This window comes from Rousettus aegyptiacus, unplaced genomic scaffold, assembly GCF_014176215.1.
Source record: "Rousettus aegyptiacus isolate mRouAeg1 unplaced genomic scaffold, mRouAeg1.p scaffold_m13_p_6, whole genome shotgun sequence".
In the NCBI taxonomy this organism is placed as follows: domain Eukaryota; kingdom Metazoa; phylum Chordata; class Mammalia; order Chiroptera; family Pteropodidae; genus Rousettus; species Rousettus aegyptiacus.
The window spans coordinates 112,514,455-112,534,459 of NW_023416309.1; the positions used below are offsets into that span (position 1 = coordinate 112,514,455).

General features: G+C 58.7%; 1 protein-coding gene across 1 annotated transcript; it reads right to left on the reverse strand.

Moving 5' to 3' along the window:
- Window positions 1–4,537: 4,537 nt before the first annotated feature.
- Window positions 4,538–8,190, reverse strand: LOC118603938 (synapsin-1-like). The gene is made up of 3 exons (XM_036223360.1): window positions 8,067–8,190; window positions 6,870–7,378; window positions 4,538–5,137 (listed from the first exon to the last, which is right to left on the reverse strand). The coding sequence occupies exons 1-3, from the start codon at window positions 8,188–8,190 to the stop codon at window positions 4,898–4,900; spliced, it is 873 nt and encodes a 290-aa protein (XP_036079253.1). The 3' UTR covers window positions 4,538–4,897.
- Between the last annotated feature and the right edge of the window lie 11,815 nt (window positions 8,191–20,005).

The window sequence follows — 20,005 nt, forward strand, 5'->3', positions numbered from 1 at the left end:
CCCGCATTGTCTGTCTCATCCAGGAAAAGGGCGAGACCAACTTTATTTCTGAATTTGGACCGACTCACAGAAGTGGCATCACGTTTGAAGGGCACCCGATCAATCTGTCACCCTCGCTGCATGAAATTGTATTTGCTTGCTACTTCCTATCTCGCTGGGCGCAGCTGGGCTCTAAGTCATCGGCGATAACGTTCTTTATTACGCCGTCCTGTTTATGAACTGTGCCTGGAAAGAGATGATAGAAATATACAGCAATATGCAAAGGCTGGGGGGGGCGGGGGAGGGAGGAGGGGGGGAGCAAATGCGAGTTGCCAGGGCAACAATGGGGCTATTTTGGGCATCGGATTTTGTGGATGATGAAAATCGTTCTCCTGCGATGGTTGGACTCTCCCCTCCCCCGCCCCCTCCGGAGGCGCTAACTGCAGAACTGAACATTTAGGAAGAGATGGCTTAATTTCTTAATTACGGATTCTATTTCACCTTCTCCCTCCTTTGAAAAGGGACGAAAAAAAAAATCTAAGGGTGTCGATCAGCATTGCCGGGCGGAAGGCGAGCTTTTGTTCTGGTAGAGAGAGAGGGATGTGTGAATAATTCACGAATCTTCACGGATCCCGCCGCCTCCCCTGCCGCCTTCTACCTACACAGGCTTCGCTCTGATCAACTCCCCGAGCGAAGTCCCCAAGCTCTGGACCTCGGCAGACTCTCAAAACCTGCAGGTGTGCGCGGGCAGCATGAATGCCGATGAGGGTCAGGCGGCCGGGCTGCTGGGGGGCCGGCGGGTGAGCAGACTCCACCTCACACAGGCCCCGCCCCTTCATCTAAGACAGAGTCCCCGCAGGAGGGGTCTGCCCCCCGCGGGCGCTGCGCCAGCTCCGTATCCCAGCGGGCCGCCGGGCCGGTGCCCTGGGGTCCGGGTCGGTGCTCTGTCCATTTTCCTGGGGACCAGGAGCTGCTGGGTTTCGGCCTCGCTGCCTTCCTGTTGTTTCTTCGGTGGTTCTCCAAGTGGGTCTTCTGATCGATGGCCGTAGCAGCCTGGGGACTTGCTACATATGCAACTTTGGGGGGATGTCCCCCCAACTCCAGGCTAGCTGAATCAGAAACTGGAGGCGGGCTCAGCCACCTGTGTTTTAACGAGCACCCCCCCTCCGACCCCCACGGATGCTGGGGCCGGTCCGGGGTGAGAAGCACTGTGTTAAAGAAAGCCGACAGCCGGGCACCTGCGCCCTGCACAGTGGCCGGTGTGTCCTCCGTCACAGGCGCGGGTGCCCGGCACACAGGTGTGGAATGAATGCAGCTGGACACGGAGTCTTGGATTTCACCCTTCCGCCCACCTGCCCGCTCCCCAGCGCTCTGAGGTGTGCAAAGCGACGAGGGTGATGGGCAAACCGCAGCCAGACTCACTGCATCCACGGGCCGGGACCTGGGACAGCAGAGCGGTGGCCCGTGGCAGACCTGCTTTTTTCCCTGACCTGGGCAGTCTCACCTGCCCAGCTCCCAGTGGCTGGACGCCCCGCCCCACTCTGCTGCGGGGAAGGGCGCTGCTGTCCCAGGGGCACCCCGAGAATGGGAAGCCCCGTCCATAACCTGCACAGCCATGTTGCCCCCGCTCGCTGAGTTCCGTATCAGATTTGAGACATGCTCTGGGCCTGGGGAGCATCTTTCGGGGCCAGCTAGGTTCTGGAAGTTTCTGTAGGTATGAAAATGGTTGGGGTGGGGGCTCTCATTCTGTGGTCGGATGTGTCTGTGGCATTAAAGTACTTCTCTTGTGACTCTTGCCTTGTGCCAATGAGCTATGCTGATTTCTCCCGAGTGGTGCCCTTCTGCCCACTCCCAGCACCAGAAGGAAGTCCCCTGCAGATGTCCTCCGCGGGCTAATTTTCAGGAGGCCCTTTGTGGTATTAGGGGAGCGGTGCCGTTGGCTCCTGAGGTGGGTTCTTCTTGTGGTAACACCAGAGCATCATCCCCCTGAGACTGAAGAGAGAGGACTTAAGCTTCCTTTTAAAAACAAACTGTTAATTACATAGTATCCAGGTAACAGGGACTCATGAAGAAAAATTGGAAACTATAGAACAATACAAAGAAGTAAACATATTACCTGTACTTTTTCTGCCAGGAGATAAAAGAATATTTCTCTGCATTTTTTTTTTTTTGGTTCCATTCCTATTTTATTTTTACAAACTTGAGATTGTACTGTACTCTACTTTCCTCGGCTAACATCATGATGCGAGCGTTTTCTCCATTTAAAAAAAATAGTCTTTAATACACGTGCTTTTCTTCTTTTAGTGGGTGCATGCAATTTTATAATGTGAATGTATTCCAGTTCAGCTTTATCTGCAAATAAATTATCGTCCACGTCTCTTTCAGGATACGGAAGTGGCAGCTTGTGATTTTAATCCCAAAGAAAGCGGGGTGCGGGGGGCACGGAGAGAGGCAGAGGTGAGTCCCTTTGTCTCTGACGCCTTCCCCGGGCCTTCGAGTCACTGCTCAGGGGGAGAAGCCAACGCGTCAGTGGGGTTGGCAGTGAGTTTCTCTGTGACATTTGGGTGAGAGGCGAATGACTTCCCCTGGGGCAGGTGGCAGCCTTTGGCATTTTGAAGGTTGGCAGGGAGATAAATGTCGTAAAATAGAAGTGCATGTGATGCTTCCTTTTAACGCACTAGAACGGGGCTGTCGCAGGAGAAACTGGTCCTGTGGGCTGTTCCCCCTCCCCGCAGCCGGGCGGGTGGCCTGCTGGCCCCTCGGGGACAGGGACAGGAGCCGGGGTCTTAGCCTGTAGGGGTAGACAGAGCTCTTGTGGGCCTGCCAGCGGGACCCCCGTGGCGGAGCTCAGATCCGTCTCTCATGGTGATATTTCCGCTCCGTTTTCCCCTCTGTGATTATGTTTTGGGTCCATACACCTGTGCACGGAAGCGGCCGATGCCGTGGAAACCTCTGTGAGGGACGGAGCCGTGGGCGCCAGGCGGCCCACGTGGTCTCCTCTCCAGGTCCGCCTCAGCCTTCCCGTCCCTTCCAGCTCTTCTTCGACGAGCCTTTGGACTTGTCGACGATTCCCAGAGCCCCGCCAGGGCCTTTCTTACCGCCGTCCCCATCCCAGCCACCACCGCCGAGAAGGCGTTCCCCAAAGACCACGGGTCGGGGGACACACTCGAACCCTGGGGACCAAGAATCGATGGTGACGTGAGTGCAGACGCCCGTGTGACCCCCGAGGGCAGGAGTTCTCCGCTCTGACCTTGTCGACAGGCACTTGGGGCCGGATCGTTCCGCGTTGTGGGGACTGACAGCCCTGTACGTCGTAGGGTGACGCAGCCTCCCTGGTCCCCACCCCGTCAGTCATCACGACCAAAACTGTCTTCCTCTCACCCCCGGCTGAGGAATGCCCATCTAGAACAGCTCCCGCCCCCACCTTCCCCCGCCGCAGGCCCTGATGGCCCTGATTACTGTCGCTACAGGCTGGCTCGGGCCCTGCGGGGGGTGGGGGGGATGGGGGGGGGCCCTCTGCCCGGTAACCCGAGTGTAAGTTTCCCCTGCGTCTGTTCGCCCCAGATAGCGGATAGCGAGTTCCGTTTTAGCGCTGAACGAGCTTCCGTCGCCCGAACGTGCCGCAGCCCGTTTCTCCATCACCGATCAAGGGCCGGCGCGGTCCGGGCCGTTGCGGACGGAAGTGCCGTAACCCCCCGCGTGCGGGTTTTTGGGTGCACGTGCGTGCCCTCCTCCCGCTCCGGGGGAGCGCGGAGGCGCGGGGTGGCCGGATCCCACAGGGCGCGCGCGGTGGGCTTGGTGAGAAGGCGCCTCGCCGGCTGCCGTCTGCGCGGGGGCCTCCGCGGTGGCCGTGCCGTCTGCGGCCTGCGGCCTGCGGTCTGCGGTCTGAGGTCTGCGTCTCCTCCGCTCCCGCCGCTCCGCGTCCTCGCCGGCTCCGCGTCCTCGCCAGCACTCGGTGGCGGCGGAGTTTTGGATTTGGGCCCATCTCATAGGCCCGTCGTGGGATAGCGGTGTGTCAAGTGTCATTTCCCTGCTGACGTATGACCTTGGACCCTGTTCACGTGTTCCTGGCCATCCGTGTGTCTTGTTTGACAGGGCGCCTGTCCAGGCCCTGGGCCCGGGCTTTAATTACGTCGATTGTTTTCTCACTGCTGAACCGGAGAGTCCTCCGTGTGTTTCGCCCAACAGTCCTTCGGCAGGTGCGTGTTTCGCGGATACCCCCGCCCGGTCTGTGGCTCGTGCGGTCCCTCCGTGGACATTGCCTTTCCTGCAGCAGAACTCTTCAGTTTTCACGAAGTCCAGCTTATCAGTGATTTCTTTCACGGATCACGTCTTTGGCGTTAGGCATACTTTTTATTTTGAAATCGTTTCAGATTTCTAACACGGTGCAAAGATAGGGCAGAACTCCTGTTTATAAGTGACCCTCAGGCAGGAGCCAAGTACCCTCTCTTGAGGACAGGCTGTCGCCTAGACCTGGCTCCCATGGGAGCCACTCGCGTCCATCGCGATGTGATGTGAAGGACCCCCCCCCACACACACACACGCTAACGGCCACTCCTTCGATCCGACAGACATTTACTGAGTGTCCCCAGGCCCCGGGCTCTGAGGGGGTCACGGTGGGGGCAGTCACTCCGCGACCATGCCAGGGTTGGGCCTCTGTGGTGCCCAGTGCAATAGGGCCAGCCTCCGGAACTGCCCCCCGGCCCAAGGGGAAGAGAGGTTCGGGGAGAACCCATCAGCCGCCGTCGTCATTGCGGTTGGCTCTCCCCAGCCCTGCGCCCAGCTCCCGGGGCGCCGACCCCGGGTGGACCAGGGAGAAGAGAAGCTCGTTCATTCAATGAGGCAGCGTAATCACCCCTCTGAAGAAGTGCCGTGGGTCGGTGGCCTCAGCCTGGACAGGCACACGGTCCCCTGGGGGTCATGCTGAAGGCGGATCCTGGGCCGCGGTCTGAGAAGCCGGGGAAGGCCAGCGGCCAGTGTGGGGAGAGGACACAGCGAGCCACAGTGCCTTTGAGATGCCGCACAAAACATGGGCTGCTCCGGGCCTTGAAGCGTGGACAGGTTGGAGGTCACGGTTCGCTGGTCGCTGGGACAGGGACATTAGAAGCCTGGGCCGGGGCTGGCGAGGCGGAGGTGGGGCCCCAGGCCGCACTGGGCTCTGCAGAGAAGAAGTTTTCATTTTTAGACCTTTCATTCTCCTCGAAGCAAAGGTCTGACTCGTGTTGCCCCGGAAGTTGTAAACCAAAGGTCAGACAAGCTCATCCGCACTTAGTTCAGCCAGGTTCATAAGAGACACCTGTGAGTCTGGCAGGAAGGTGGCGGCTACTTCGGGACTTCCCTGGGGGTCGGGGAGGGCTTTTCCAGCCAGGCCAGTCCCTGGCAGCTGGAGGGCGAGGCTCCAGCCGTGGACAGCCCGGGCCCCTCCTGGTGGACGCGTTTGCCTTTGGGCAGCCAGTGAGGCCGCTACCCTCCAAGGGCAAAGTTTGCACGTTTAGAAATTTCTCTCCGAGGAAGCGATTAGCCAGCCAGACCTGTTGTCCTTTTGCGAGCAGCAAATTACCCAGGAAAATGTAATTACCCATTTGCTTTGTTATTAGCGCAGAGCTAAGAAGATTGAAGCGATCGCCCCTTTCATGGTATTTCAAAGCTTACTCACACACGATGCATCCTCGATATTAAACACAATGAGACTTTTTTTTTTTTTGAATTCAATTAAGCATTTGCCTACTGTGACTCTTTATTCATTGCAAATTGTCTCAGTAAATAATCTTCATCAGAAGTCAGAACTGACCTGCATTAGTTGTTTAGATTAATTAATGGGTCCCCCCGGAGCCACCCAAATGAATTCAATTTGAACGTCAACAACTCTGGGATGGAGTGTCCCAGGCTGGCGCTACGGCAGTATTAGACCTGCAATAAGTCACATTTAAAATGTTAATTCGGAGAACCTCTCCATTTAGAGCATTTAATTAAATCCTTAAATAAACTGCGCGGGCTCAGTACCAGATGGTTCTGCGTGTTCATGGCAGCACCGAGCCGGCTCGGCAGAGATAACCGGGATATATAGAGTAATAAAATCTAATCTCGTTTCCAGCGGGGAGAGTCAGTGTGTGTACACAGCCCGGGCTCGGATCGCCGGTTAATTACATTAACCCCGGTGTACTCGGGGATCTGAGCACCCGGAGATGAAATTAGTCTTTTTCCTCTCGTAAGATTCTTTTCAACTTCGCTATATTAATTTTTAGCCAAATATGAACTCATAAGGAAAATGGAAGTTAATGTAACCAAAGATAAAGTAATGCAGCCTTAATATTCTGAAGGGATTACGGGGGCTGGCGGAAACACACTCTGCAAATGTCACCGGGTTTATTGGGGTGCGGGGAGAGAGGAAATGAAGACGGCAGGAAGGCTCTCCCGTCCCCGCCCACCTCCCCCTCCCGACCTGGGGTTAATAAAGGAGTAATGGAGAAAAATTCAGTCCTTGGAATCAGTCTCACAAGGGTGGCAGAGCATCTGTCAGGGGGAGGGACGCCCACTGGGAGAGGTCACTGCGCGCGATGGGCCCAGGCGTCTCCAGACAGCAGGGTGACTTCTGGCCGCCCCTGAGTGGCCCCTAAACTCCCAGTGGCTCAGGCTCCTAATCTCCGGGTGCCGAGAGCACACATCCTCCCCACCCCACCCCCGGGAGGCAGCAGGCTGACCGCTCTCCTCAGCCTCCCCCTCAGGAGGTGGGACACTGGTCCTTCACTGGCCAGAGAGAGGCCCTCGGCAGCACCCTGACACGGCGCAGTGACATCTGACCACGTGGTGACTGAAGATCGGGGCGAACCTCCTTTAGAAGGACCAGATCGGCCGTGGCGCCCGATGGGCGGCCATGACCCTGCACTCACCTTCGCCTGACCTTTGACCTGGGCCCCAGGGCTTGCGGTTAGCTTCCTTTGCCCTCCTGACCTTGACCGTTGGACTCGGTTGCTGATTGACCGTTGAACTCGTTGCTGAGAGCTCTCATGCCCAGGCGGCTGGGAGGTTCCGCCTGTGGCTGATGGTGGCCGCTCAGAGCACTGAGCCGCCAAGGGTTCTGCGCCTGGACCGCCCACGCCAGCACCGCGCAGGCCTGCGCTGGGGGAGGGAGGCGCGGTGGGCACCAGGCGGCGGGGCAGCCCCAGGAATGCGGGGGCCACAGTGGGGAGGGGGACCTCAGCCCCAAACTGCAGCAGGGATGACGAGGCCGGGGTCACCGCTGGGGCTCTCTCCGGGGTGGCCCTGGTGACTCTGATCTCACTGTCCCCAGTACGCCAGCCGGATCCAGACCAGCTGGGGCCGGAGAGCAGAGGCGGGGTGCTTTGGTTTCTGTTTTGTTTTCCACGGTTTTGTTTTGAGATACAGAGACGCCGTAAGACTCAACATTGATTTCTCCTCCTCTCTCGCCAGAGAACAAACAGCAAGTGTCCACAGTCCGGCTGCCGCGGGCCGAGCCTGACAGGTGACGTAGATCCCGGGGCGTGTGGTCCTCTCCACGGGCCTCCCCCAGGTCCTGTGCCCCCGGGCCGGGCAGCAGGGGGGGCAGACCAGCCCTGACTGCTCCCCGCCGAGCCGGGAGATGCCAGCAGCCGCCGGCCCGGTGGGTGAGGCACAGTGAGCAGTCGGCATCAACCGTGGCATGAAATGCTGCAGAGCACGTGATGAGTTCAGCCTGGGTTTGGGCTGCACAGGAGGCCGGGGCCCCCCTCTCCTCTGGGTGAGAAACGGGCCAGGTGGGGCCCAGCCCCGGGTGAGTTGCAGAGGACAGGGAGCCCCCGAGGGAAGCTCCGAGGGCGCTTCGTGCCGAGATCCACTTTGCTTTGGGGCTTCCCTCTGAGGTCCCCCTGGCTGTCCGTCCCCTGAGTGGGAGGAGGCTGCTCCACGCCCCTGCCCCGGGGCAGGCCTTGTGGTTAGGATCCCCAAACCGAAGCAGCCCCTTCAGGCTGAGCCAGGCGACAAGTGTTAATGAACACCTGTGGGAGCCTTCCCGGAGATGGAGTAATCAGGTGATCTGGTCACTGCCCTCGGGGCCTTAGCTGCGCAGAGAAGTTCCAGCTCCTACCCACCTCGGAGGCCTCCACCAGCAGCGTTAGAACCGGAAGGGGCTGCGAGCCTGTGCCGGTCCGTGACCGGCTTTGCGGAGGGAGATCCGGGAAGCAGGAGACAGCCCCGAAGAGCTGTGTGCGCCATCGAGGGCAGCTGTTACCCACCCAGGAGGACGGGGTGCTGGGCGCCGAGGAGGTGGGCACGACTGGACCAGGGCTGGAGCCGGGCTGGGCAGTGAGCTCAGGCTCACTGTCCCTCTGGTGGCCTCGTGCAGAGGTGGCCACCTTGACTGGTCCAGATGGCCAGGAAGGATTCCCCCACCTAGGGTGTTTTAAGGGACATGTCCTTGACACCGTGTTCCCTCTGGGGGCAAACTCCCCTCCTGTCCCCTGCAGGGTGAGCCCAGCCTCCCAGCCAGCAAGAGGGGTCCCTTCATTGGCACGTGAGAGTCTCCGCTGGCTTGGCACAAACCGTCCCTGACGCAAGGTTGATGCCACCAGCCTGGTCCCCAGAGGCAGACTCTGCTGGAGAGTCTGGGTGCAGTGGTTCCGGTTAGAAACCCAGGAGCCCGGGTCTCTGCTCGCAAGAAAGACTGGCACATCAGGACACATTGTGCTTGGTCCTGGGTGTTTAATCAGCGCTGTATTTCCTTAGAGTAAAAGAGACGTGGAGTAGACGGGCGTAGACGCGGAGTAGACGGGCGTCACTGGCAGTCCCGCGGCGACAGTGGGGGAAGCTGAGATGGCGGGGTGTCTGCCTCGGGCACAGGCCGGGGCCACTGTCTCAGCATCTCTTTTCTCAGCCCGGCTCAGACCAGGGGGTGAGGAAAACGATCAGACCAAGGCTGAGTTCCGGCCCAGGGTCTGCCCCACGCTTGCGGAGGTGAGCGAGGGGAATGGTACCCAGGACGCTTCCAGAACATGGGGCTTCGGGTGACCAAAACCCCAAACTCAGTAAGGAGAAGGGCAAGCCATTGACTCCAGCGGCCTCAGGCGTGGCTGGACCCCGGCTCACAGACAGTATGGGCCCGGTCCCTCGCTCTCTGACCATCCCCGTTAGCTTCGTCCCCAGGTGGGCTCCTTTCCCACGCTGGACCCCGACAGCTGTGAACCTTCACTTATAGCTTTAAAATCATCGCTCTTTCCGAAAGCCGACTTCTTTCCCAGCCGTTCGCCAGGGGCCTGGCGCCCGCGCAGAGCGAGGCCGGCGTGCGGGCCCACGCGCGGGCGGGCGGCCGGTGAGGGAGTGGCAGGCGAGCCCTCTCGGCCCACCTGTGGGTTCAGGTAGGCCGTGTAGGTGGGCCCTGTCGTCCTCCGGTGTTCTGCCTCAAGGCTTCTCCCAAAGTCAAGGGCAGGGAGACTGGGGAGTTCACTCCCCTAGGGGCACCGTCTGTCAGTGGGGACAAATAGGACAGAGGCAGAGAGGCCCCCCCCCCCCGAAGTACGCCCACCGAGAGGGGACGGGACTCAGGCTGCAGGGGGAGGCGGGGGCCCCCGTGGGCCTGCACTGTCGCCTCCCTCCCTGGCCTCCCCGTCTGACGTGGGGCGGACAGGCCACGTCTCGTTCTCCTGCGGCTGTCACACCAGATCCCTCCGACCTCTGACTTCTGGCAGTCTGGATGGAGGAGGGACGTCGCCTTTTGCTTCGAGCTCTCTGCCCCCAGGGGCCGTGAGCGGCCGCAGCCAGGAGCTCCAACTCACGAGCAGGCAGCGGGAGTGCGCGCGAGGCCGCGGGCGCGTCCTCGTTGCGGGCGCCCCTCGCGGTCGCCTCTGGCTCACCACGCGGTGCGGGTCGCGGCGTGATCAGCGAAGCCATGCGGGGGCTGCCGTGCACCTGGGAGGTGGCGGCGGGAGGCGGCCCCGGAGATGAAGCCGTGTTCCCCTCTACGTCACCGCTGCAGAGAATGGCACAGACGGTCCCCGCCTCTGCCGTCGCAGGGCCTCGTCCCCCGTGGGCCTGCCGGACACGCCCCTGCGCGTTTTTCTTACGTAAAGGACGCTCGCTGCGGCGTTTCCGGTCGGCCGTCTAATCGAGGATGACCCCCTCATCCTGCGATCCTAATGTGATCGCACCTGCAAAGACCCTTTTTCTAAGTAAATAAGGTGACATCACAGGTTCTGGGGATCGGGACACAGACAAGTCTTCGCGGGTGTGTGTGCGTGCGTGTGTGCGAGTGTGTGTGTGTGCACGCGCACGTGTGTGTGCGTGTGTGTGTGTGTTTCAGCCTGCCACGCCCTTCCTGAGCGTACTTCCCATAATGTTTTATAGATCTGAGGCCAAATTTCTAGTCCATCTCTTCCATCCGTTTTCCTGGGGAATCTTGTCTTTCAAGGACCTTAACCTTTGTGAGACTTTCGGACATGCTGTTAAGGGTAACAGACCGAAATGCCCTGGGGAGACCACCTGGACCCTCCCAGTCCATAAATGTTCAACGCAGGCTCATCCAGGCTCATCAAGCATTTACTGAGCACCTACTATGTGCCCGGCTCACTCCCTTCTCACAGTGACCCCAGGGGAAAGAATCACCACCCCAATTTTTCAGATGCAGAAATTGAGCCCCAAGCTGTAAGGAGGTGGGTCCCACAGCCGGTGACCAGCGGAGTAAGGTCGGGAGCTCTGACTCCAGGTGCAGGCCCTGGTTGTGGCTCCACCGGGCTTGTCTGGGGTCACTCCCGATGCCGGTCCTGCTCGAAGCATCCCCTGGCCTCCTCCGGTCCAGACCGGATTTTCCGTCCGGCACCTGGCCGCTGTCCCTGCTCCCAGGCCCCTCTCCCTGCGCTCCAGGAGCCGGTCTGGGCTCTTCTCTTTCATAGGGGGTCCTGATCAGCAGTGCCTTCCTGCACGGCACAGATGTCCCCTGTCCCAAAGTCCCCCGCTGGCCTGGGGCTCTATCCTGAGAGGTGGACTGATGACCTCCCGGCTACCACCTTGTCGCTGCCTTCTGTGCGTAGGGACCTCTCGCAAGTCCATCCCCAAGTCACACTCTCAATGACAGTGCTAAAACCCTCCCTTGCCTTCTGGGACCTGCACCACCACTTCCAGGGGCTGCCCCCGCCCACCTAGTCAGCCTCCCTGCCGGCTGGAAACACAGGAGCTTAAATTCTCCTTCCTCTTAAAAGACGGCTAGCCAAGAGCGAGCTACAAGTCGATTCTTTTATTTTTTACTTCTGGTTCTATCTAAACACAGAGACCTCAGGCCTGCTCAGGAGGGCGGGCGACGTGCCCTTTCCTCTGGCCGCCCTGTGATTTTCACAGTGCGAAGGCCCCGTGGGGCTGTCCCAGGGCAGGGAACAAGGCCTGCCTTGTGCGCCCAGGGGAGGCAGGGGCGGGGATGGAAGGGCAGCTGAGCCCACCCCCGCCCTCGCCTGGGCCACCCCTCCTCCTCGTTGGCCCTTGGGGTCGTGATTGTATAGGGCCTTTGGGATGTTTCTCCGACTCTTGTAATATCCTTTCTTCAGAAGTCACTGATGAAATACTTCTTCTCGAGGGTATTTTATGTCGTTAACAGACCTGTCCAATGAGTGTCCCAGATCGCGTAAAATTCTCCCCCTCGCACCTGTGTTAGAGATGATGGACCCTAAGCTCGCCTTTCTGAGGTCCCCCGGCCTGGACAGTGCCAGCCTTCCGAGACGTCCGAGGTCTGGCCCAGCCCTGCGCCTCGTCCTGGGGAGGGGCGCCAACACGCATGCGCCCTGCGCCCCTAGGAACGGCGGGCCAGTGGCGCGTAGCCGCGGGCACTCCGCTCGTGCCGTGGGTTTCAGAGCTGGCTTGCCAAAGGAACGTTTCGTCCAATCTGTCGCATGTGCGCCCTGTGCAGACCTCCGGTGGAGACCTGTGGGGAGGGCCCCGGGCGGTTCCAAACCGCCGCTGTAAACGGCAGGCTTCAGGACTTAACGAGGACCGAGGACCCTTTCGCAGGTCTGCCTCTTCCTCTTCCAGTCGTTCAGCTGAGTGTAGCTGGACGTGGGGCCACGGCGGGAGGGGGAGGAGGGGGAGGAGGGGGAGGACAGCCCACAGCTGCGCAGGCAGAGGACTCGGAGGGGGCGCCTCTTTCCATGCCATTTAGCAGGGAACAACTCGCGACTGGGCTGGCAGCCCGCTTGGCCCACGAGTCCTGGGCTGTCTTTGGCGCTGTGGTCAGCACGTGACTGTGGCTGTCGGCGATTAGCAGAGGCACCAAATCCAAGTGCATCATCTTCCTCGGGGCCTGTCGTGGGCGATGCGTCTGGTAAGCGTCAACACAGGACAGAGCGCGCTGCCTGACAGGAGCCGACCAGGGACATTCCAGGCGTCCCTTCTGGAGAAAACCCTTCCTGTCGAGTCTGACTCCCTTGACTCCTAAGTCAACCAACTGTGCGTGCTTCTCAGGGCGACCGGCTACCAGCCGGCTGTGCGCACAGGCAGTCGGTGACCTACGGGTTTCCTGTCCTCATCAGTGAAATGGGGTGTACCCCAAGGGGTCTCCTGCCCCATTCAGATTCAAACCCACACCTTGACTGTGTGTCGATGCTCGAGGCACCTGGCCGGTGGAGAGGGGAGCATGCTGCTGGGGGGCAGGTGCCAGGAGGGGTTGCGGCGGGCCTGCGCCTGCTCAGAGGGGCAGCGGGTCTGTTCACCTGTGAGCAGAGACCAAGCTGGCCCTGAAGAGAGAGTCCTAGGAAGTGACGGGGTGCTCATGGGGTGGGGCAGGGGGTCGGTGCAGCACAGCTCTCATCTCAGAGTCGCGTGAAGGTCGGACAAAGGCTGGCGGGCTGCACCTTGCAGCCCTGTGGCTGTGACTTGATGAGAGAGGCCACACCCCCCGCAACCTGACCCGACTTCCCCTCACGCTGAGCCCTTGGCCTTGTACGTCTCTTACTTTCCTCCCTGAACTAGTTTTATCTCCCAGCTCCTGTTCCCTGGCTTGTTGGCTCCATCATCCATCCATCGATCTATCCATCCATCATCCATCCATCCAGGAAGTATCTTTTGAGTGCCTCAGCTAATGCTCTCTCATGCCCCGTTCAGTCCCTACATGGACGCCGCCCCACCCTGGGGACTCCGGCACCCCTCTCCAGCACCCTCTCCTTTGCCCTTCTGATGTAGCCACTTCCAGCTGTTCTGCAGAGACATCTTCCTGGTCTGGTCCAATCCCCCAGGAGCACCCCAAGCGTGGACCCCAAGACAGTGCAGGCCCAGGAGTTAGGGCACGAGTGTGGGAAACACAAATGAGGCCACTGACGGCAGCGTGACCTTCTCTGCTCCTCCCTCTGGGGCCAGAGGAACGAATGGATTTGGGGTCATCTGGGTTCTTTGACAGAGCAGCAAGCGGTATTAAAGACAGAGAAGAAATAAATTCAGACACGGCTGGCAGAGGATCGGCTCAAGTGTTACTCTAAAGAAAGCTGAGGAAGCGAGAAGAGCGTCCCCCCTTGGCGGTGATTCGTCCCCAGAACTCCAGGGGACAGCAGTGCGGGACCTCGGCCAGGCTCCCGGGAGAAGCTGGCTCTGACGCTTCGCAGCAGAGCGCTTTGCGACTGCTGTTGACCTAACCATTAAACAGGGAAAGGTAGGGGCGGTTCCCCAGACCACACCTGTGCGCCTTCGCACTGCTGCATCCTGCAAGGGGACCCCGTGGACTCGTCTCCGTGAGGCTGCAGAGGCATCTAGAGAGTGGCTCGGAGTGTCCCCTTTGGAGCCCAACAGACGGCGGAGTGAATGCCGGCTCTGCCACTTGCCACCTGTGTGACTTTAGTGAGTCTCCGAACTGAGGCGACAGAGCTGGCCACCTCGTTGGCCACTGAGGGACTGAATGGGATCAAAGACAGAGGTCGCTCAGCACGGGATGGGTGTGGACAAGCATCCACCGGGCGATGTTTGCCATTCTAGCACGGCTCCTGAGCCCCCACTGACTGGGGGTGCCCGCCTGGCGGGGCTGGGGCAGAGGATACCTCAGAGGTCCCCAAAGTCACAGGTGACCTGCAGAGACTGATGGACAGTGGGCATGCACCGAAGCCCTGAGTGCACCTGTCTCCCAGGCCAGTCTAGAGGTGGGGTGCTGTCCAATTTTCCAAATGACATCTGAGACATTGCGATGCATCCGTGAGGAAGGGACCCCTTGACGCACGAGCCACCCTCACTTCTGGTCGCCTCTGCCGCCTTTGACTAATGGCTGACCCGACATCTTTCAGCGAGTGACCTTGTTGCAGCTGGTAATTCAAATATCTTTCAGTGTCAGAAATAATAAACGCCACCATGAGAACAAGCAGGGCTTAAACCGAGCGCGGATTAATGGGGTTTTAATATTCCTAATTGAATCGCTCCTTCCTGTTGTACCGTGGGCTGCATGATGTAGCGGCTAATTATTTTTTTTTAACCATGATGGGGATCTTTCCTAATCAATTTTATATTTAACGTGAATGAAGGGAGGGCAGTGATTAATGAGAGAATAAATCTCACCAAACAGGCACAAGCAAGTGATCAGTTAAAAATATGTTGGGAGGATTTTTTTTTTTTTTCTTCTCACGTAGCAAATTCTTCAGGGATGGGATGGGCGCAGTTTTAAGTCGCTTCGTGCAGACGGGGAATACCTAAAGGGTTTAGAACGTGTTGGTCGGGCAGTACTAAGCACGCTCGTTTATGATCAGAAACGCTGATAAATAGGCCGGCATTTCGTAGCTGCTGCTTTTTATAGGGAGCATAACATAGGGTCGGGTCGGGAAAACAGTGTCACTCGGTCCTCTGTGACCACAGGTTCCTCTTCAGCCACTTCAACCAACGGCAAGTTAAAAATATTTCTTAAAAAATGTTATGCTGCTGCTCACGTGTACTTTGTCATTAGGTCTACGATGGTTGCCTGGTTTTGTCTGCATAGAACGTGTATAGACTTTTTTCCCTTGTTATTAGTCCCTAAATAATACATTGTAACAACTGTTCACATAGCGTTTACATTGTATTAGGTATTATCGGTAATCTAGAGATGATTTAAAGTTAATGAGAAGATGTGTGTAGGTTATGTGCAAATACTGTGCTGTAAAGGACTTGAGCGTCCACGGATTTGGTTTCCGTGGACAGTCCTGGAACCAAGTGGTGCTGCCCTTTGGACCTTGTGACCAAGAGCCTCAGTTTTCTCATCTTCTAAATGGGTGCGATGATGTCGCTTCCTTGGAACGCCAGGCGGTCCAGCCGGTGAAGACGCACAGTGCCTGACGCATCTGCATCCCGGATCTAACGTCCATGGCCCTGGGAGGCATGACTTGGGCTGGGTTCTCAGGAGCAGGTCCTGGGGGGTGAGGTCCGCGGCTTCTCTTGGGGTGGGTGGGCAGGTGTGGACTGATTGATTCCCCGTCAAAACTCTGGGTGCCACATTGAAGAATGGTCGATGGGAGTCGCCGACAGGAGCAAGGAGGCGTGCAGGAGGCTCCTGCAGGAACCCGGGTGCGAGATGGTGATTACCCCAGGGCATTGGAGGTGGGGTGGGGGGCGTTAGGGTGGGAAGGGCTGGACCTGGGGTGTGTTTGACAGGCGGAGCCGGCAGGATGTGGGTTTGGGGGACAGAGAGGGGACAAGAAGCAGCCCGAGTCCTTCGGCTGGAGCGGGTGGGAGGCTGGGGCTGACGGGGGCCCGTGGTGGAGCAGGCTGCAGCGTGGGAACGGAGGCATCTGGGAGTGTTGAGTCAAAGTGCCACCAGGCCACCCAGTGACCCTGTCGAGGACGTAGCTGGATATGCGAGTCTGGACGTCGTGCAGATAACACGTGGGGGGCATGCGGTTTGCTCCTGGTAGGTTTAGCTCATGAAAGGGGGTGCTGCGGCCTTGGACCCCGACCTTCCCAGGCCTGGGGGCCCGTCCTCCCCAGCTGTGAAGACTCTTAGCTTCTTTTCTCAACCGGAGGGAAAGATGTTGGTGCGAGAAGATGATGAGGTAGGAAGAAGGGGCCGAGTCGTAGAGATGCCAAGTGAAACACGGGGCTGTCATCATGGGGGCGCCGGCAGCGTGCGGGCTGCACCCCGCGGCAGGCGGCCATCGCGAACGTTGGCCGGTGCTTCGCGATGGTTCCAGAATAGGATTCTTTCATCTGCCGTTAGCTTTCCAAACTCAGTATTATTTCACCTCTCCTCCCCAGCCTTCCAGATGGGAACTAAGTGACGTGTTTGCTCAAGGACACAGGCCAGTGAGTGGCCCAGCCTGGCGTGCACCCCGCCCCGCCCTCCTTCCCCTCACCGCAACCTGCGACCCTGAGGAGGGCAGAGCTCAAAATTCTCATTTCCTTCTGCCCTTGGAGCCGATGGCTTGTTTCCCATTCGCGACTTTAGAAGTTTTATATAAACATTGTCTTGCGTTTAATTTCCTTTGTTTGGGGAGGTCAATTAAAGGTCTCCGCATAATTCTATTAAAACTTTGTCTCCCGAGTGGATAGTTGAGGCCAAGTCGTAAAACTTTGCGAGGGGAAGCGGTCGTTTGCCCGGAACCCCCTTCCTTCGCCTCGAGGAGAAGCGGAGGATGAAAGCGTGTGACCCAGTAGCGGGGGAGGGGGCTTTGTTTCATTTCCTTGTTCATGTGCTTTTGGCCCCCGAGACGGTCCACAGGAAAGCAAGAGCCTGGGCCCCTGCCCGCCCCCTTTAAAAAGGAGCTCTTCCTTCTCACACCCTGGCACGGCGTAGCGGTCATGCGGGGGGGCTCCGGTGCCTGGGGGGCAGTGTGGTCACCCCGTCTGTTCTGCCCACGTGCTCACAGAACTCGCAGGGGATTTGTCCCTGAGCATTGTTCTCCCTTAGTTTCTAAGCCATGTTTATTTCATGGAAATTGAATCCATGTGTGTTTGGATTAATTGCTTAACTCCTAAAAATGTTGTTTTGTAAGAGCAATTTGAGGTCCAAAAAGGTCTTAAGTTGCTTTCCCCTCTTTTCCCATGGTGAGCCCCCTTGGGCCAGCACCGTGTTCATGCTGGGTTCGGGCTGAGGGGGATGTAGCAGCCCCAGGAGGTGCCGAGTTCACCCCCAAACCGAGGAGGCTTGCCGCCCCCCCTGGGGGACAGGAGGCTGTGGCTGGCTGTGGCCTGGGCTGGAGAGAGCCAGACACCTGCGGTCTCGTGGTAATTTCGGATTTCCTCCCCCCGGCGTCTGACTTCCAGAACTTGGCTGCCTCTCCTGCGGCTTGACTTGCAGGGGAAAGATGTCCGGACCCCAATATCTCTCCCAGGAGGAGCTGCTAAGACAAGTCCTGCCTTCTGCTCCAAGTGATGGTCCACCCTTCAGGCATTGTGACCGGCGGGGCGGCCTCTGTCACAGGCGGAAGAGGAAGAGCCTGTCTTCCTGAGCGGCCCAGCCTGAGGGTCCCCCTCTCTCTAACCTCCCTGGGCTGCAGTCTCCCCCTCTGTTTAATGGGGGGGTACCCCGACCCAGGGCTGTTCTGAGAGCCAGTGTAAGGACCTCCATTCCTGGTGCTCCCAGACCCCAGGCAAGGGCGGGGGTCCGCGCCCTCCCAGGGGGGCCTTGCCCGAGCCACCCCTCCCTCCCAAGGCCATCCGCAGCCTGCCTCTGTCTGACCTCCTCATTGGTCCCGTTCATTCATTATTCACCCGGCCCCACCTGGTGGCCTGGGACACCTTCCCCATGACTTCACTGGGACCAGCCTTCCGTGCCTCCAGCTACCCCTGCAAACAGCACGAAAGCGTTTCCCACTACCCGCTGCATGCACTGTGGTCTGTCCAGCAGGAGGACCCGCCACCCACTCCGCCCCGCCCCCCTCCCCAAACCCTGGGAAGAGGGCCAGGACGGTGGCCCTTGCTCAATAAATTCCCCTTGACTGACAAACCGCCCGGAGGTGGATAAGGTGGCAGTAATGTCGCCTCGCCCTGGGGCTCAGCATCTGACCCTGAGAGGGGCAACGTTCGGGAATAGTTTCCCCTAAAGACTGGGCAGCAGCCTGCGGGCTTCGAGGTTCACCGTTCTTGCCATCTTCCCCTTGGCAACTGGACTGGCGCTTTGCTTTCAGCAAGGAAGACTTTCTGTCGGGGCCAACAGGGAGAAAGCAGAGTGTCCCCTCCAATGCCCCCATCCCCGCCTCTGTGCGACTTTGTCCCCGTGGCGCAGTCACCAGGTTCTCTGTGAGGACATCGGCGATGCAATTATGACACGGACTGCCTGGGGTTAAACTGGAGGTGTATCCCCTCAGGTTCCTAATTCACCTAGAAAAACTCACGGGACTCAGGAAAGTGCTCCACTCACGGTTACCAGTTTACTACGAAGGCCACAAACCAGAACCAGCCATGCAGGGTGCGGCCTGGGAGGGTCCCGGATGCAACCTCTGCGACCTCACGGTGTGTCCGTCACCCTTTGGGCGCCCCGATGTCATTCCCAGGCAGGGAGCTCACCTGAGCTTCGCTGGTTGGAATTGCTCCTGGGGGTTCGCAACGCAGGGGCGCTGGACCAGGCAGCGCTCAGGTGAAGAGGCGGAGGTGTGCGGGCTCAGCCTCAGCCACAGGGAGCCGGTCAGGAAATGCCAGGGCGAGGGACGGGGATCCTGTCTCTGGCTTCTCTGTGCCCCTCTTCCTTGTTGGGGGTGGGGCTGTTCCAGAGCCTGCCAGGGGAACCCCTATGCCTCTTGGGGGGGCTCAAGTCATCTTAGAACCTGCATTTCCTTCTGCTAGTTGATCCTGACCTTGAGAGGTTGTGTAAGTCGAGCCAGTCGGGGGCAGAACCAGACCCAAGCTGAGCCAGGCGGGCAGGGCAGCCCCTCCCGTGGGGCCCGCCAAGAGGTTCCCCAGCGGTGGCCGGTCAGCAGCTGCCGCCACAGTGCCAGGAACGCAGACCCTCGGCCTTGGCCCCTCTGCCTCTCTGCTCAGCCAGCAGGTCGCCATGGTGACGAGCCCACGTGAGCCTCTCCATCACGATGCCGGCGTCTTCCCAGGCTCTGCCCAGCCTGGCCTCTAATGCGGACCGAGTGAGAAAGAAGCCTTGGGCTTCCCACATACACACCGGCGGGCGGCAAAGGCAAGGACCGAGCTGGGAGCGGCCAGGGGAGGGGGCGCGTCCGAGGAGCTGGGAATGGCCAGGGGAGGGGGCGGTCCGGGCCGCTGCATCGCACGGATGAGGCCTTTCCCGCGGCTCTCTCATTTCTTCCAGGCAGGAGCTCCTCCACCTGGAGGACCGTCCTTGGGAAGGGGGAGTTTCTTATTAGGCCGCTGTCACCAGATCTAGGACCCACCCAGATAATCAGAGATGATCTCTCTGAGATCCTTGACTTAATTACAGCTGCCGATAAGGTCACAGTCAAAAGGTCAGGGTGGGAGGGGATTAGGGCGTGGCCATAATTGGGGGGGCACCCTTCCTACCACCACAGGCTCAGAGGAGTGTGGGCAGTTCCCTGCCCTTCCCGAGGTCTCCCTGCCCTGTTCGCCTCGGCAGTTCAGTACCCCCCATTCTTCCCCTGGGAAGACACCCCGCCTGGGTCTTCCCTTCCCAAGTAGCACCCCATTTCCTCATATCCTGCCCTCCAATAAAATTAACATATTTTGCATCCTATCTCTCCTCTAGCTGACAGATCATCCTGCCCTCGTATCAGGAAACGTAGCCATGTTACCTGCACCCCAAGCACCGGGCCGGATGCAGGCCCTGAACGAGGCAGGGTCGGGGCCCAGCTCAGCGGCCATCGGCAGTGTGCTTCGGGTCAAATCCCTCCGCGTCCCGAGTCTTCCTCGCGCCGCAATAACATGGAGATAAGACCTCGCTCCCCTTTGACTGAAAAAGTAACGATAATAATTTCTGGAACACATTTTCTTCACCCTCATCCCGGCAATCTCTCTCCACCAATAATAGACTTAATTATTTAAATTTAATTTGTTAGAGGTCTGATGATTAATTTGAAAATCGTAATGAATTATTAATACTTAATAAATAATAAAATTTAATATCTATTAACTTGGGTTTAAGTATATAAACTGTTTAATTTCTTAAGTTAATGCCTATTTAAAAAAAAAA

What these genes read in the sequence shown, in the direction of transcription:
- LOC118603938 (XM_036223360.1), bottom strand. Translation starts at nt 8,190, where the DNA reads ATGGCGCACACAGCTCTTCGGGGCTGTCTCCTGCTTCCCGGATCTCCC. An exon ending in TGCTGGTGGAGGCCTCCGAG is followed by an intron (nt 7,379 to 8,066) that starts GTGGGTAGGAGC and finishes ATCAATGTTGAG; the next exon opens with TCTTACGGCGTCTCTGTATC. An exon ending in AGGTCAAAGGTCAGGCGAAG is followed by an intron (nt 5,138 to 6,869) that starts GTGAGTGCAGGG and finishes TCTTCTCTGCAG; the next exon opens with AGCCCAGTGCGGCCTGGGGC.